Below are 13809 nucleotides of genomic sequence, written 5' to 3'. Positions count from 1 at the left end.
CGCGACAACCGACGTGAAATGTAAAATCGGCAATGGATACAGCGACTATAGCCTCTCTTTCAATACCTCATTTACCCCTATAACGTGATTGGTCGCGTTGGTAGATGGTGAGAATGCATACCTCGATACAAGATGGCAACCCGGAAAGATCAACAGGGTCCATTGGACTTTCAAACAACAAGGAATGATGAGAAAGATGAGACATTGGAGTAATGAGATATGACTTGTCGTATAAAAACAACAAACAGGAATCAACAAAACAAAACAAAACAAAACAAAACAAAGAGTGCCTTAACAGAGACAGAGAGAGAGGTGACAAACTGAAAAATAAAATCAAGGTTCATTACGTTTTTAACGTTTTAACGTTATTGTGAACGCCTGTTTAAATCATTTTAATTTTCCAAAACAATTAAACGTTTCCGCCAAAAGGACCAACCGATGAGTATACCGGTAAGTAAGATTCCACAGGAAGACCCTGGACAGCTACGACATGCAATGATTCCCACGGAAGATATCGAAGCTGATCGGAAAGATGTCTTTGTTAATTGCATGGATCCCACAGGATGAAGATCGTGAAGAAAGAATCATGTAATGGAAAGGCTACTTACGATATTTATCAAGGAATTTAATGTTTATCTTCCTGGTCTTACTGATTGTTCACCCTCATACAGCTACACTGACCAACTATCGTTCCTATCGGCATCTTCGGAAAGGTGTACAAACTGCCGTATTGGTACCCCGGTCCGTGAAACCTACTTTGCACCACAGTAAAAATGTCCTTACCGACATGAAGGCTGATTCTCGATTATTTATGCTTCCACTCGTACTGACAAACCTATATAAAGGTCCCAAGTCTTGATGAATCCCTCTTGTAGATTAAAAAATCCGTTGCTTCGAATTGTAGATCCGTACCCCTCACGCTCATTACTATCCTCACCCTCTTTTTTAACTTACATAGTTCCCAACTACCTTATCTCATCTCATTACTATCACCAATATAATCCTCATATATGTTCTCGGCTATTGTTGCTTTCGCTCCAGTAGCGCTTTTACTGTGCTTAAGAGGGGTCTCAGCGGTTACTTATGATAACGAGTTCGCAAGTTGTGTCTCAAATCAATATCAACCCAATAACGGCTTCAACAGTGGAAGTTGGTCATCAGCATCATCATGTGCTGTGAGTGAAATCATCCTCTGTACATCACTCTTGTCTGACCACGTAAGTTAACGGATCTTTTTGGGTCTCAGGCTTATTGTTATGATAGAAACACAGAGAATATCTATGCTGCCTGGGATCCACAAAGTGGATTATGCGGTTGTGGCACAAACTCTTTCACCGATTCACAAACCACACTTGGAAACCCAGGTGGTTGTGCAGCAGGCAGTTCTTATGAAGTCTACGTGAGCCATCATCCTTATCTATCTTCAACCCATTGTTCAGACAGAAGATAGAAAAGCGGACTGAAACCAGATTGACATATGAAATGTAGATCATCCACACTACTTATGACTTTTTGGATTGTTCCAACAATTACCAATTTGGCGGTGCTCTATACCAAAGTCAAAGTACAGACTACTATTCCATCTTCCAGACTTGCGCAAGTTATCCTTATATGGCAATTTATCCTGTGAGTATATCTTATTTTCTCCGACGTATCTAGGTTGTGAATTCACTAGCTGACCCTATGGGATCCTCGTAGGCCGGGAATGGAATTTTCGCCTACGCATGTGGATCTACATTAACACAAACGTCTACTCAGACTTGTAATATAAACGTCAATAGAGTGAGTTGGATCCTTGATCTCACAGATTTCAGACTCAAAGATAAGAATGATTGGCTGACTTTGCATATCGCAATCTTGACGTGTTTAGTTGTACTCCCATCCTGCTGATGCGACTGCTTCTTCAATTGCGAGAAGGTCAATGAATGAGAGAAGACGACTGGCGGAACAGGAGTCTTTGAAATCATGGTTCTGTCCAAAAGGTCTGACTCCATGTGCTCTAGAGACTGATTCAGCCAGTTTCGAGGTGAGTCATGGGGATATAGTCCTGCTGTAAACGAAAGAGGAAATACAAATACTAATGAAAAGTATAATTTAAGTGCATCGATATCAAGAACGAACTTGAATCATGTGGTGGTTGTATCTTTGGAGCATTCAATCCTCCTGGCTACGCTAATACAACAGTTCCAATGGGTACAGAGTGAGTGATTTTGTCAGGTCATCAAATGACATATTGTAATATTGCTTTTCCGTTCTTAGTTGTTCATCCATCAAAGGCGTCGCATTAGGTCACTCTTCATGCGTTGACGGATCATGTCATTTTGACTGTATGAAAGGCTGGGAAGTCGAAGGTGATCAATGTGTTAGGATTTAAGCCTTGTTTGATTTTGACATTCCCTGCAATCCTTTCCTGCTGAACTACCCTCAGTATCAAATCCTCCTTCGATAATCTCTCAATTTCCTTTCTATCTTGCCCCTTCTTTCTTGCTTTCTAGCTTTTTTCCGGGCTCTTATGGACAATGTTTGCATGGATATACAGTTTCACCCCCTAGAAGAACATGTGCATATTCTTTATGCTTGGGTTTAAAGTATGGTGATCACGACAACTGCCATGAGGAAATTTGGACCCTAGGCCGATTTCTGCCATTTCTAGCATACCCCTAGAGTTGGTGGGAAGGGCACACGCTGGTGACTCTCGCTGCATGCAAGAGGTGCTATCGATTGCATGCGAACGCAGCGTTCAGCGAGTACTCGTGATGTATTAGATGAGGATCGATAACATACCCGTATATTCTGAGTTCGTGACAAGAACCGTGCCTTAAATCGTGATCCGAGATAAAGAAAGCGAATTGACATTCACCAATTATACTTCTGCACTTGGTTCATCAATTTCAATCATTCGTATGATCAACCTTGCTGGTATAACTGCTGAATAGACCCTCACATTCTGGACATCAACGGCACATCTCCACTCCGTTATACAATCTTTCCTTACCGTCAAGGGGTCTTGGTCCCAGTATTTACCATTCCTCATCTATCGTTTGCGCTTATCCCAGCTCACAGATCCTCAGTGATCGCCAATCCCGGGGGAGAAATATCCTTTCACGACTCTCAGCATCGTATCAGTCCTTGTAAATCAGTCTCTTTCCGATCGCTAATCACATCTATCGCCTGATTGCACGTCATTCCCTCTAAGGTGTCATCCTTTCTCTGGTTTTATCACAGCAAAATCAAATTCACCAAGAACAGCGATTGCTAAATATGGTACAATTATCCTCCCCTTCATTGTCGTCTCCCCGAGGTTCACCCGACTCAGCAGTTGGCTCAGAAACGTCATTGCCTAATGACGATGGTGAAAGGAATGGTGGGGGTGAATCTTCCATGGCAGTCGAAGCTCAAAGGAGACCATCAGGAGTAAGAAAAGGTGAGTGCCATGTCTTTCCCCCCACCTCTTCAATGTTTTGCCAAGCTCTTTGTGGGGTGTGACACTGTCGCGATACGAAGGTCTTGATCATGCTGCTCGCTCAAGGGGACGTTACGTGCTCTGTCGTTATCGCGGAGACTGAATCGAATGACAAGGTATATCAAAGCGGATAGCCTCATAGGGGGCAAAGCGGATTCATCGTTTTACAGAACTATCACTCCCACGCACATATATATATATATATACGACTGTATAGTTCAGTTGTCTCCTGCTCACCCTCACTCGTTATCATCTCTGCCGATCTCAGCGGATCTGATACAATCAGAGGTCTTCATATCTCATCACCTTTCGATTACATCTTGATCAGAAATCTCCGTCCTCATACACATACACACATCATCAGTCAATCCGTCATCATCCTCGTGATCGCATCGTCACACTAATTTGATCATCCATCCTTGTGTCCCGTTCTCTTCCCTTCCTATCACATTGAGCTCTACCGCCTTGATCGCTACTGGATTTTCTTTCGATAGACTGACGCAAGACTTCGTGCTCACTGACGCTTTGACTTTCATTATCATCGTCTATTCTGAAACTCATCACGGCTCGCCTCGTTCAACAAAACAATATCGACATCGATTCAACTCTTTCGTCTTCTCCCTCAATAATCCCTCATTGACTGAATCACCCCAACTATCAATCTATAAATCAACATAAACGAAATCTTTACACCGCACCGACATGTCACTTACCGATTCTCGCATACTACCCAACCTCTATGATGGTCTTGCAACACGTCCCCTTCTATCGCCATCATTCATTTTCCCACGACGTTCTGCCTTCCCTTCTCACCCTGGGTTTTTGATCACTCCTGTCATAAACGACAATCCCAATCAAACAAACGGGTCGCATGTTTATCGCCCTCACACCGGTAAATTCACCGCGAAAAATTCCGTCGCGATTCCTTCTGGTCCACCATCGACCCTTCTTGATCTGCCTGTTGGATCTCTACAACCTGCTCAACTCCCACCCCCAACCAAAAACGTCGCTGCTGATTGGTATGCGCCTCTTCCCTTGACTATACCGGACTTAGATTCCCTTACTCGGGAAAGAAAAGGAAAAATGCCTGCTTTATCACATTTGCTCAGCGTTGGATGTGGCCGAGGCTTGAGTATAACTGCGGATGAGAATTTCATTTATGCCGGATGTCAAAGCAAAGATAATGAAATTGCGGTGAGTTGAACACTAGCCGCCATGAGAATCTAGATGTGGAACAACGACTGACATCCAGATTAAGGTATTCTCTCGATCTTCTTTGCAACCCATGTATAGACTCATGGGTCATGAAGGAAGTGTACTTGCATTGCTCTTCATTGAGGATAAAAAATGGCTAGTCAGTGCCAGTAGTAAGTATTCGCTGCCTCTTCGCCTAGTGCCACTATTGACCTTTGCTCTTGCCCAAAATCAGGCGCCGGCGATGTCAGGGTGAGTACTTGATGATGATTCCACATTTCTATTCTCGCTAATGTGTATGCGTCGGACCACCTTCAGATCTGGTCAACTAAGACCCTGGAATTGATCTATATAATCCACCCTTGCGATGACACTGCCGGAGACATCTATTCATTAGCTTGGGATCAACGTGAAGGTGGAACGTTATATTTCGGTGAGCATCATCGGGATGTAAAGCAATGCGCCTCGTTGTTGGAAGCTGACAATCCCACTTTTCCAGGATCACAATCTGCATCCATCGAATGGGTGAATTTTGCCGGTCCCGGACCTGTTCGTCGACGACAGATCTCTGCTGCTGCTGCCAGTACAGTAGAGGTCGTTCCTCTCAGTCAAAATGGTGTCGACCCCGTGTCTGCCCGTCCAGGTCCATCTCAACGCACAGGTAGATACAAGCCGCATCGATTCTTCGATAATCCGCCAGAAGGAGGCTCGTCGACAGGCAGTGGAACCAACTCTCCTCGTTCCCCGAATGTTGGTGCCACACCTATCAGCAGTCGAAAAGAGTTTTTCACTTCTGCCGATCTCGACAAGCTGAGTTTGAACGAGAGAGCTGAGCATTCCGCAACGGAATTGGCAATAGGGGCCGAGTCTAGAATAGCCTTTGCTCATTATGGCTATATCTACGCACTGCAAATGATTGCTAGACCTAAAGGGAGGAAATGGTTAGTTAGTGGAAGCGGTGATTCAGACGTCAAGATTTGGGAATGCGAAGCTGGAGGAGGATTAAACTTAATTAGGGAATTCAATTCACTTCCTGGAGGTGTTCTTTCATTTGCGGTCAGAGATTTTCTGCTTTATGCGGGACTGCAAGCTGGAGAGATCGTCGTTTGGGATCTGGAAACTGGTGCTTGTATACGCACTATCGAGGCTCATGACGCCGACGTTCTTTCGATGTCAGTTCTTGGTGGCGATGTCTACACCGCTGCCGCGGATGGTAGAATCTTGAGAGTCAATGACGAATTCGATTGTACAGCTGTTTGGCAAGCTCACAGTGGAACGGTAATGAATAGTGTCATCGTGAAAGGGGAAAAACAGGGAGGATGGGAAATGATGACTACCGGAAGCGACTCTTTCGTTAAGGTGAGTTTTGTTCTCTTTCTGTGTGACATCGCTAGTAATCTTACGGTAGAACAATCTAGATATGGAATATCGATCTACCCAAATCTTCAGGTCATGACAGTGAATTGGATGTAGAGGGCGAAGGTGATGTCATGTTATACGCATTGTCCAAACTCGTTGCTGTACCCACAGTATCTGATGAAGCTCACCGAGAAAGGTGAGATTGGACCTTACACCTTTTCACGAAATGAAAAGACTGATGCGCTTGAATAGTTGTCGACAAGGTGCTCATTTGCTGAAAAAGATTCTGTCTCAACTCGGCGCATCTTCTGAAGTGGTCAGTCAAACTCTCTGTATTGAGGTCACAGCTGATGTCAACACTCGCATTGTAGCTTTCCGGGGAACAAGGAAAGAATCCACTCGTATTAGCAACTTTTACAGGGAGAGATATCGGTAAACCCAGGAAAAGGCTTTTATTTTATGGTGAGTTCAGGGTGATCCAGCCAGAATATCAACTGAATTGAGCACTTAGGCCATTACGATGTCCAACCTGCTGATGAGGATCAATGGGAAACGAATCCCTGGGAATTATCGGGCCGAAATGGGTGTGTACATCTTCTAAATATAAAACGAAAAGATCTTCGCTGATTCGCCGAAATATACAGGTATCTTTATGGAAGAGGCGTGACCGATAACAAGGGACCCATTCTTGCTGTCGCTTGCGCTGCCGCTTCACTGCGGCAACGAAGGGAACTGGATGTGGACTTGGTGATGATCATCGAAGGCGAGGAAGAAGCAGGCAGTAGAGGGTTCGCTTCCACTGTCAGAAAGCACAAGGTGAGTTGTCGATCTTAATAGCCATGACAGGTCGATAGCTCAACTGGCTTATCTGCGCACCTTGAAACAGTCGGACATTGGTCACATCGATGCTGTCTTATTGTCCAATTCTACTTGGATAGATGAGGCAGACCCCTGTGTGGTCTTCGGCATGCGAGGAGTTGTATATGCCAATCTCAGTATATCTAGTAAAGATGAAGATCTACATAACGGTGTAGATGGTGGCGCCACGACTGAACCCATGTACGACATGATCAGAGTACTGGGCGGACTGTCTGATGAGGAAGGTGTGAAAGTCCCCGGTTTCTGTGAGTTCCATCTATATAGAGAATTACCTTAAATCCTCGTAATCGTCTTAGCTGACGTAAGATGATCCACCACGGACAGATGATACTGTCAGACCTCCTACTGATGAGGAGCTTTCCCTACTTCGAGATGTTTCGTCGGCTTCCGGTCGCTCATTAGAAGAACTGGTAAGAGTGTGGCGTCAACCTTCCTTCTCAATTGCCAACATCAATTCTTCAGGATCAGGTAATAAGACTGTTATACCTAAGAAGGTTAAAGCAGATATCAGTATGCGTATTGTACCTGATCAACAGCTTGAAGAGATTGTGAAGACTCTTAAGGATTACTGCAAGCAGCTTTTTGACGGGCTGGGTTCCCCTAATGCTTTCCAGGTGAGTTGCAGGGGACTCTCCTTACGCTCAGGAGTCTGACAACAAGTATTTTGGCTCAAACCTCCCCCGATCGATGCATCCATCATCGCTTGCCCTTCACTCTTGAAAGCCAGGATCACCAGCTGATTGATGTCTTTGTCTTGTCCAGATCGAGGTTACTCATTCTGCTTCGTGGTGGCTCACGTCCCTCGATTCACCATATTTCAAAGCACTTGAATCGTCCGTTCAGGACGTATGGGGTGTTCGGCCTCTCAAGATCAGAGAAGGTGGTACTGTCCCCACTGTTTTCTGGCTTGAGAAGGAGTTCGGAGCTCCATGTGTTCATTTACCCTTGGGTCAAAGCAGTGATGCAGGTCATTTGGCCAACGAAAGGATGAGACTGTTGAATCTGAGGTAAGCTCTTCTCGGATGCTATTCTCGGTTGTGTGCTGACGGAGTTGATTGTAGAAATGGCAAACGAGTCCTCGAGTCGTATTTGACTCGTTTAGCAAGTATTTAGTAGAAATAGGGTCCCTTTTGCTGTTACACGCTCTTTGTACTTGGATTTTGCATTAACACAACAACATCATTCGTAGGCGACTACTAGCTAAAAATTGTACATACTACAGGGACCTGAGATGTATATAATCCCTATAGTTCATCGACAATTTTCCGGGACCGCTCTTGATACGGCAACGCTCTAGCCTCGTCTATGATTTTGATACATCATTGGCTCCCTGCAAAACCTTGTCTTTGCGCTGGAGCCTGAGGACCATATGCAGCCATCCAAGCTTGTTGTTGTTGAACTTGATAACGTTGTTTCTGTATTATTTCATCCTGCCTTGCTTTTTCTCTGGCTTGAGCCATCCAATCGGGTTCACCTGGAGGAGCTAACTTCAACGCAGTACATAACAAAGCCGTAAGAGTGAAAACAACGGTCAAGATTAAATCCACTTCGCTATCACCTGTCGTGAATGTGCTTCTGAAATATTTCCATGTGAACCGATTTACACCCTTCTCAGGTATCAAAGAAGGGAATTTACCGAAAATGAAGGTATAGATTGAGAGTGACATTATAGTGATTAAGGATCCTATGATGTAAGGTAATAATGAGAACAAGATATTTTCGAGTGTGTAATATAGTGGCCGAGACTGAATGACATCGAGTGGATTTGATCGATTAGGTTTAGCTGGAGTATATGTTCTAGGGAGTGGGAGTTGTAGATCAGAAAGAATAGCTTGTGTGCACAACCTGGAACCCGCAATAGCGATTGGCACCTGAAGACCAAAAGTAGTCATTCAGTCAGCTCATTGCAAATTTCGAATAGATGACTTCAGTGTTTGATAACCGACTCACGCCTGTGCCGGGGTGTGCACTTGCACCTACAAAATACGCGCTCTTGAGGGAAGGGTGTCTAGCTTGTTGACGAAATGAGAGGACATTGAAGAAATCGTGAGTTATTCCCAGTATCGAACCATGAGTCAGGTTGAATTTTTCTTTCCCTACGGTAGACAGCGTTTCAGCATTTGAACGACTCACACGAAGATCGTGTTGATCGGATGTAATTCGATCGCAAAACAACCTCTCCTTCGAGATACCTAGTGGAAAAGGATACCTGACAGACTCACATGTTTGGGGAGTATTCACTCCCTCCCAAACTATTTTCTCCCTTAGTCCTTGTATTCCCAGACGACCTTCCATCACCTCGATAACCTGTGTTCTGGCTCTTTCCACTAGAGCTGGCCAATCCTGACTCTCTGCATTTGGTACTTTCGATCCATTGGAAAATGTACGAATGGATTCCCCGTCACCCGACGAAGGAAGAAGGTGGCCAACAGGAACAAGGACAACTACGGCGTCTTTGCCTTCAGGTGATGCAGAAGGATCACTGTGTCAACTTTACAAGATCAGCAATGCAAATCCCGTAGTAAAAAAGATATTTGTCTTAAATCACGTACACTCGAGATGGGACATTGACGTAGAAGCTGGGCTCTCTGGGCATTCCCTTCCTTTTGAAGATATCATCGAAAGAACCCTCATAATCTTCTGCCAAGAATATGTTATGTGCGTTTAACGAAGGTATGGTTGAATCGAGCGCCCAGTAAAAGGAAATAGACGAGCACCTGGTACGAAACAGGAGGGATCAGCTTCCAAGACTTAGGATTAAAGTAAGAGAACGGCTTACGAATGTGGTTTCTTGGATAATCTCTCCGCTAATCTTGGATCCAGTACCTCTTTCTTCTCCTTTCCCTGCTTCACCAATGGCTTCTTAACTCCCTCTTTCTCGAAAAGATTATTGTGAGCCCAAACCAGATCAGCGTTGACGATTACTACATCTGCTTCCTTTGTTTCTCCATTTTCTAGCCTAATTCCAGTAGCTCTTCCTCTTGAATCATGTGTGACGGAGGAGACAGGTGAAGAGAAGTGGTATTTTGCACCGTGCGATTCAGCGATATTTACGAGAGATTGTATGACGGCGTGAAAGCCTCCTTTAGGATACCACTGAGAACACGAATCAGCAAAGCTCAATTTGCGTTGAATAAGCGGTAAAATGGGGAGGAAACTCACAACACCTTCGCATGTTTCTGTCCATTGTAGAAGAGTATATGTGCCAGGTGCATCGAAAGGTGAACTACCGAGATACCTTTGAGCAATTTATCAGCTTCGATTTCAGATCCTAGGAATTCGAGGTTGTTTTCACTCACATACTACCAAAGCTAAATGCTCTTCGTATCCTTTCAGTCTTGAAATATCTAGCACACCTGCCCCACAGACTTCCAAACGGATGTAGCTTGAGTAGGTTAATAACAACTTCTGGTCTGAGCATTGACAACAAGCTGGTATAGGGTTGGCTGAGAACATGCTCATAGGATAATTGACCATGAATTCCAGCTTCGCTACGCGTAGCCGAAACGAATGTAAGCAGAGCGTACCCGTTTACGTTCAGAGACTAACAGAGACCTACTGGAGGAAGGCTTCCAACCTTTGTGATCCTCCTTTACCTTCCCATTTCTCAACTTCTGCGCCTAGTTTCGCTCTATCAGAACTGAGAGTGACGGTTTCTCCATCGTGATAATGGATGACGTAATTCGGATCACACTGAACAAGATCAATGTGATCTTCCAGCTCCGTGCCAAGATCGTTGTATAATTGATGAAAAAGAGGAGGGAGAAGGAGCAGTGAGGGGCCCTGGAGTAGAGAAAATGTCGAAAAGAAGATCAAAAAGCAAAAATCAGCTTTGCCCTAAAGGGAAAACTACGGATCTGGAGGAAAATGCCTTACCTGATCAAAACGGTAACCATCGTGATGTATCAAGCTACATCTGCCGCCCGAGAAGTCATTTTTTTCGTAAATCTCAACATCAAACCCAGCGTGTGCAAGTCGAGCAGCCGTAGCGGTTCCTCCAACACCAGCACCTAATATTGGGAATCAGCGTTTCATTCAACCTGAATCAGCGTAAGACTGACCAATGACGATTGCTTTGAGCTTCTCTCCGTCGGACATTACATGTACATTCACCTGGGACCTAGAGCCTGCTATATGAAAGCTCCTTTTCGGACACTTGAGGTAGAGAGAGCGATGCTATCTGATCAAGATATAGGCGATGGGGATGAAAATGGAATCGAAGTTGAGACTTGAATCGCGATATGGTAACCGGTGACACACTCAAACTTCGATGAAAAGCTTCTTACGTCATGACTTTATCTCTTCCTCAAGATGCGAAGTCGATACGACAAAAGACTGCATTACATGCATGCAACTACAACAGGTTTGAGAGATACTGCTGACACCACAATGCTGCTGTTTCTATCGACATTCTAAGGCAATTGGAATTGTGTGAAATCGACTGATGACAGCTCAATCAGCCGCCTATTTTCACAAACACGAGTGACTTACAATTCGAATCGTTGAGGCGAGTGTCACCCTGCTGATATCCGGGATTACTGCCAGACCCTGTAAGAAGGTCAAGGGGACTATCCTCGATTAATGAAGATATCCAGCGTTCGAACTCAACATCATCGGCGATCGTCATAGCGATGTTTCGACTTTCTGGTGCGGGTGATGGTGCGGCTGATTGCTGATACTTATGGAGTTGCGTGATATCGCCGAGCAGCTCATCGACACCATCCGTCTCTTGATTTTCCGAAGGTCTTTGGGTGGTATTAAAGCGAGTCTGAAGACTTGTTGTGGCCTTAGCAGCTAATTTTTGACCTCGTTGCAACAGCGCAAGATACCAGGGACAGGGCGTTTGACGGGCCGCTTTTTCTAACAAATCCACACCTCGTACCAATTGATGATGACATGTGACAGCTAAAGAGCTTCTGGGAGATCTGATCACCAATGCAGCCTGAGGTACGAGTACACTAAAAAGGTCGAGGGCAACAACCTGAAAGACAATCAGCCAGACAGTTCGTCCCTTTTAACCGGTATTTCTCACCATGTGCCTCGTATTGATAGGACTGAGACTGTAAATATCATCTACTAGGTCAATAACATTTCGACAAGCCTCATTTATCATGATATTCACACTTGAAGCGAATTGTGAATCGAGAGGTTCTGAGGCATGAAGTCTTAACGCCCGGTTCATTCCCAGACGATGGAGTTGATGTAGCCCAGTGTAATAATGCAATGCTAGGCGTCGTTGCTGTAGAGCTAGAACGAATCCATCGTGACCTTGGTTGAGCAGTGGTTGTGAGGGTTTCAGTAAATTAGGGACACTCTGCCAATACGATTTTACAGCATAATCTGCGTCGGACAGTCCGTCCAAGTCCGGAGAAGTCCTAATTGCTTCTATCCTGTTAATGAGAACATGTAGCACGTTATCGTATTCCCATCGCCAGAACAGGAAACTATCATGAGACTGATCGTTTGGTCGCAAGGCATCAAATTGTCCAAAATTGATGAATGAAGGGCAACCGAAACGGTTGGACTGTATCAAGATTTAGCGCTCTGTACATATATCGACTTAACTTACGTTGACTCGTTCAAGAGTAAGTATTTCCCACCATATTCGTCTGCGTGCGTCTACTTCAAGTTCCGGAAGGCCCCACCACGTTCCATCTCGATGGAACCCTGCACTGGTCGCCAGTCGTAAAGCCAGGCCGACGACAACGTAGATTTCTTCGGTTCTTGGACGAGAGTCGTTCAACAAAAAGCAGCAATGCAAGTGCAAGCAAACCCTACTAAATATCAGTGACGTGTTGCAATCGCTAGCTTCAATCACTCACAGACTCGCCACGGTAGTGTTCGTGAGGAAATCAGCGGCAGTCAGACATGCCATAGCAAAGTCGTCAAAGGTTTGTGCTTGGGTCGAATGTGGAGGAAGGTCTGGATCGAATAGAGAGCCAATGGCAAGTATCGAAAAACGAAGTCCCAACTGCGCGCCCGTTCTTGACGTCGCTCGAGTGCCGTTCAACGGATCAAGGAATAAATTATCGAAGTATTGCTTTGTAATCGGCTCAAAGCGCCATGACGAAGCGACCCAGAATGAGTCAGTCCATTTCTGCAGCAGGTCATCTGCAGGCAGTTGATTTCGAGCGTCATCCAAAAACGCTTGCCGGGCAGATTGGGAAGGACGAAGAAGGGGGAATGTTAAAGGTACGTTGGAATCGATACGACTGCATGACTGATTGTTTCGGATATCCCGATCTGCCCATTCATCAGGAAGAACATGAGCAGCCGCAGTTGGTCCGTAAAATTTGGATCCGCCACCTGAACCTATCGACAGCTGTCCGACCGGTGGTATTGGTGTGCTGAATGATGGTGGAGGAGCCGTATGATAGAGTTGTATCGACGGTGACAAGTTCAGAGGGGCTGATTCCACCATTTCATCAGCAGGAGCTGGCCCCGAAGCTGCTATATGCGATTCGGAGACTGTGATTGGCGATGATCGTGCAAGACGATCTCTAAGTCTTGCATTCTCACTGAGGACGGTAGAGATCGTGCGACGTTGGGTGTTGACTCCCGTTGGACAGAGATGAGCACATCCTGGTTAAAGTATAGATTAGCATCGGGGATCGGGTCGAATGAAAACTGGTCTTCATGTACCTCTTCGCTGACATTCAGTACAAGGCCATGATTTGCTGCCTAAAACGACTCATTCAGCGCGTTGGTATCACGTGTCCCATTTTTACTGACATTTGAGCTTAGAACGTCTACATTCCGAGCAGCTGACTGGTGGTCTTCCGTTTTTGGGCATTTTGCTTGATGGGATTTGACTGGATTGGATCAAATTATAGATTTAATCAAACTTGTCCGAAATCTATCGGGAAAAGAAAGGGTGGTACCAAACTACTCATAGCTACGCGTGTCCTGCTTGC

The 13809-nt window shown here is 45.1% G+C and overlaps 4 protein-coding genes across 4 annotated transcripts; 2 read left to right on the top strand and 2 right to left on the bottom strand.

The window, feature by feature from the left end:
* Positions 1-1010: 1010 nt before the first annotated feature.
* On the top strand, positions 1011-2374 carry IL334_005171 (uncharacterized protein; the record flags this gene model as incomplete). Its single annotated transcript, XM_062936885.1, has 7 exons — positions 1011-1175; positions 1247-1399; positions 1489-1626; positions 1699-1782; positions 1871-2026; positions 2100-2200; positions 2260-2374. The coding sequence occupies 7 exons, from the start codon at positions 1011-1013 to the stop codon at positions 2372-2374; spliced, it is 912 nt and encodes a 303-aa protein (XP_062792936.1).
* A 1791-nt stretch (positions 2375-4165) lies between these two features.
* Positions 4166-8008, top strand: IL334_005170 (uncharacterized protein; the record flags this gene model as incomplete). The annotated part of the gene is made up of 14 exons (XM_062936884.1): positions 4166-4657; positions 4722-4830; positions 4893-4909; positions 4976-5090; positions 5157-6016; positions 6076-6212; positions 6269-6332; positions 6388-6478; positions 6528-6600; positions 6661-6832; positions 6903-7140; positions 7220-7509; positions 7658-7902; positions 7957-8008. The coding sequence occupies 14 exons, from the start codon at positions 4166-4168 to the stop codon at positions 8006-8008; spliced, it is 2955 nt and encodes a 984-aa protein (XP_062792935.1).
* A 206-nt stretch (positions 8009-8214) lies between these two features.
* On the bottom strand, positions 8215-10993 carry IL334_005169 (uncharacterized protein; the record flags this gene model as incomplete). The annotated part of the gene is made up of 10 exons (XM_062936883.1): positions 8215-8766; positions 8846-8991; positions 9118-9377; positions 9448-9612; positions 9675-9991; positions 10058-10133; positions 10195-10386; positions 10455-10678; positions 10772-10905; positions 10957-10993. 10 exons carry the CDS (start codon positions 10991-10993, stop codon positions 8215-8217), a joined length of 2103 nt encoding a protein of 700 aa, XP_062792934.1.
* Positions 10994-11307: 314 nt separating this feature from the next.
* On the bottom strand, positions 11308-13688 carry IL334_005168 (uncharacterized protein; the record flags this gene model as incomplete). The annotated part of the gene is made up of 7 exons (XM_062936882.1): positions 11308-11336; positions 11387-11876; positions 11928-12419; positions 12465-12669; positions 12718-13477; positions 13538-13576; positions 13628-13688. 7 exons carry the CDS (start codon positions 13686-13688, stop codon positions 11308-11310), a joined length of 2076 nt encoding a protein of 691 aa, XP_062792933.1.
* Between the last annotated feature and the right edge of the window lie 121 nt (positions 13689-13809).

The sequence above is a fragment of the Kwoniella shivajii genome, chromosome 7 (genome assembly GCF_035658355.1).
Source record: "Kwoniella shivajii chromosome 7, complete sequence".
Classification (NCBI taxonomy): domain Eukaryota; kingdom Fungi; phylum Basidiomycota; class Tremellomycetes; order Tremellales; family Cryptococcaceae; genus Kwoniella; species Kwoniella shivajii.
This window is presented reverse-complemented; position numbering and strand designations above follow the sequence as displayed.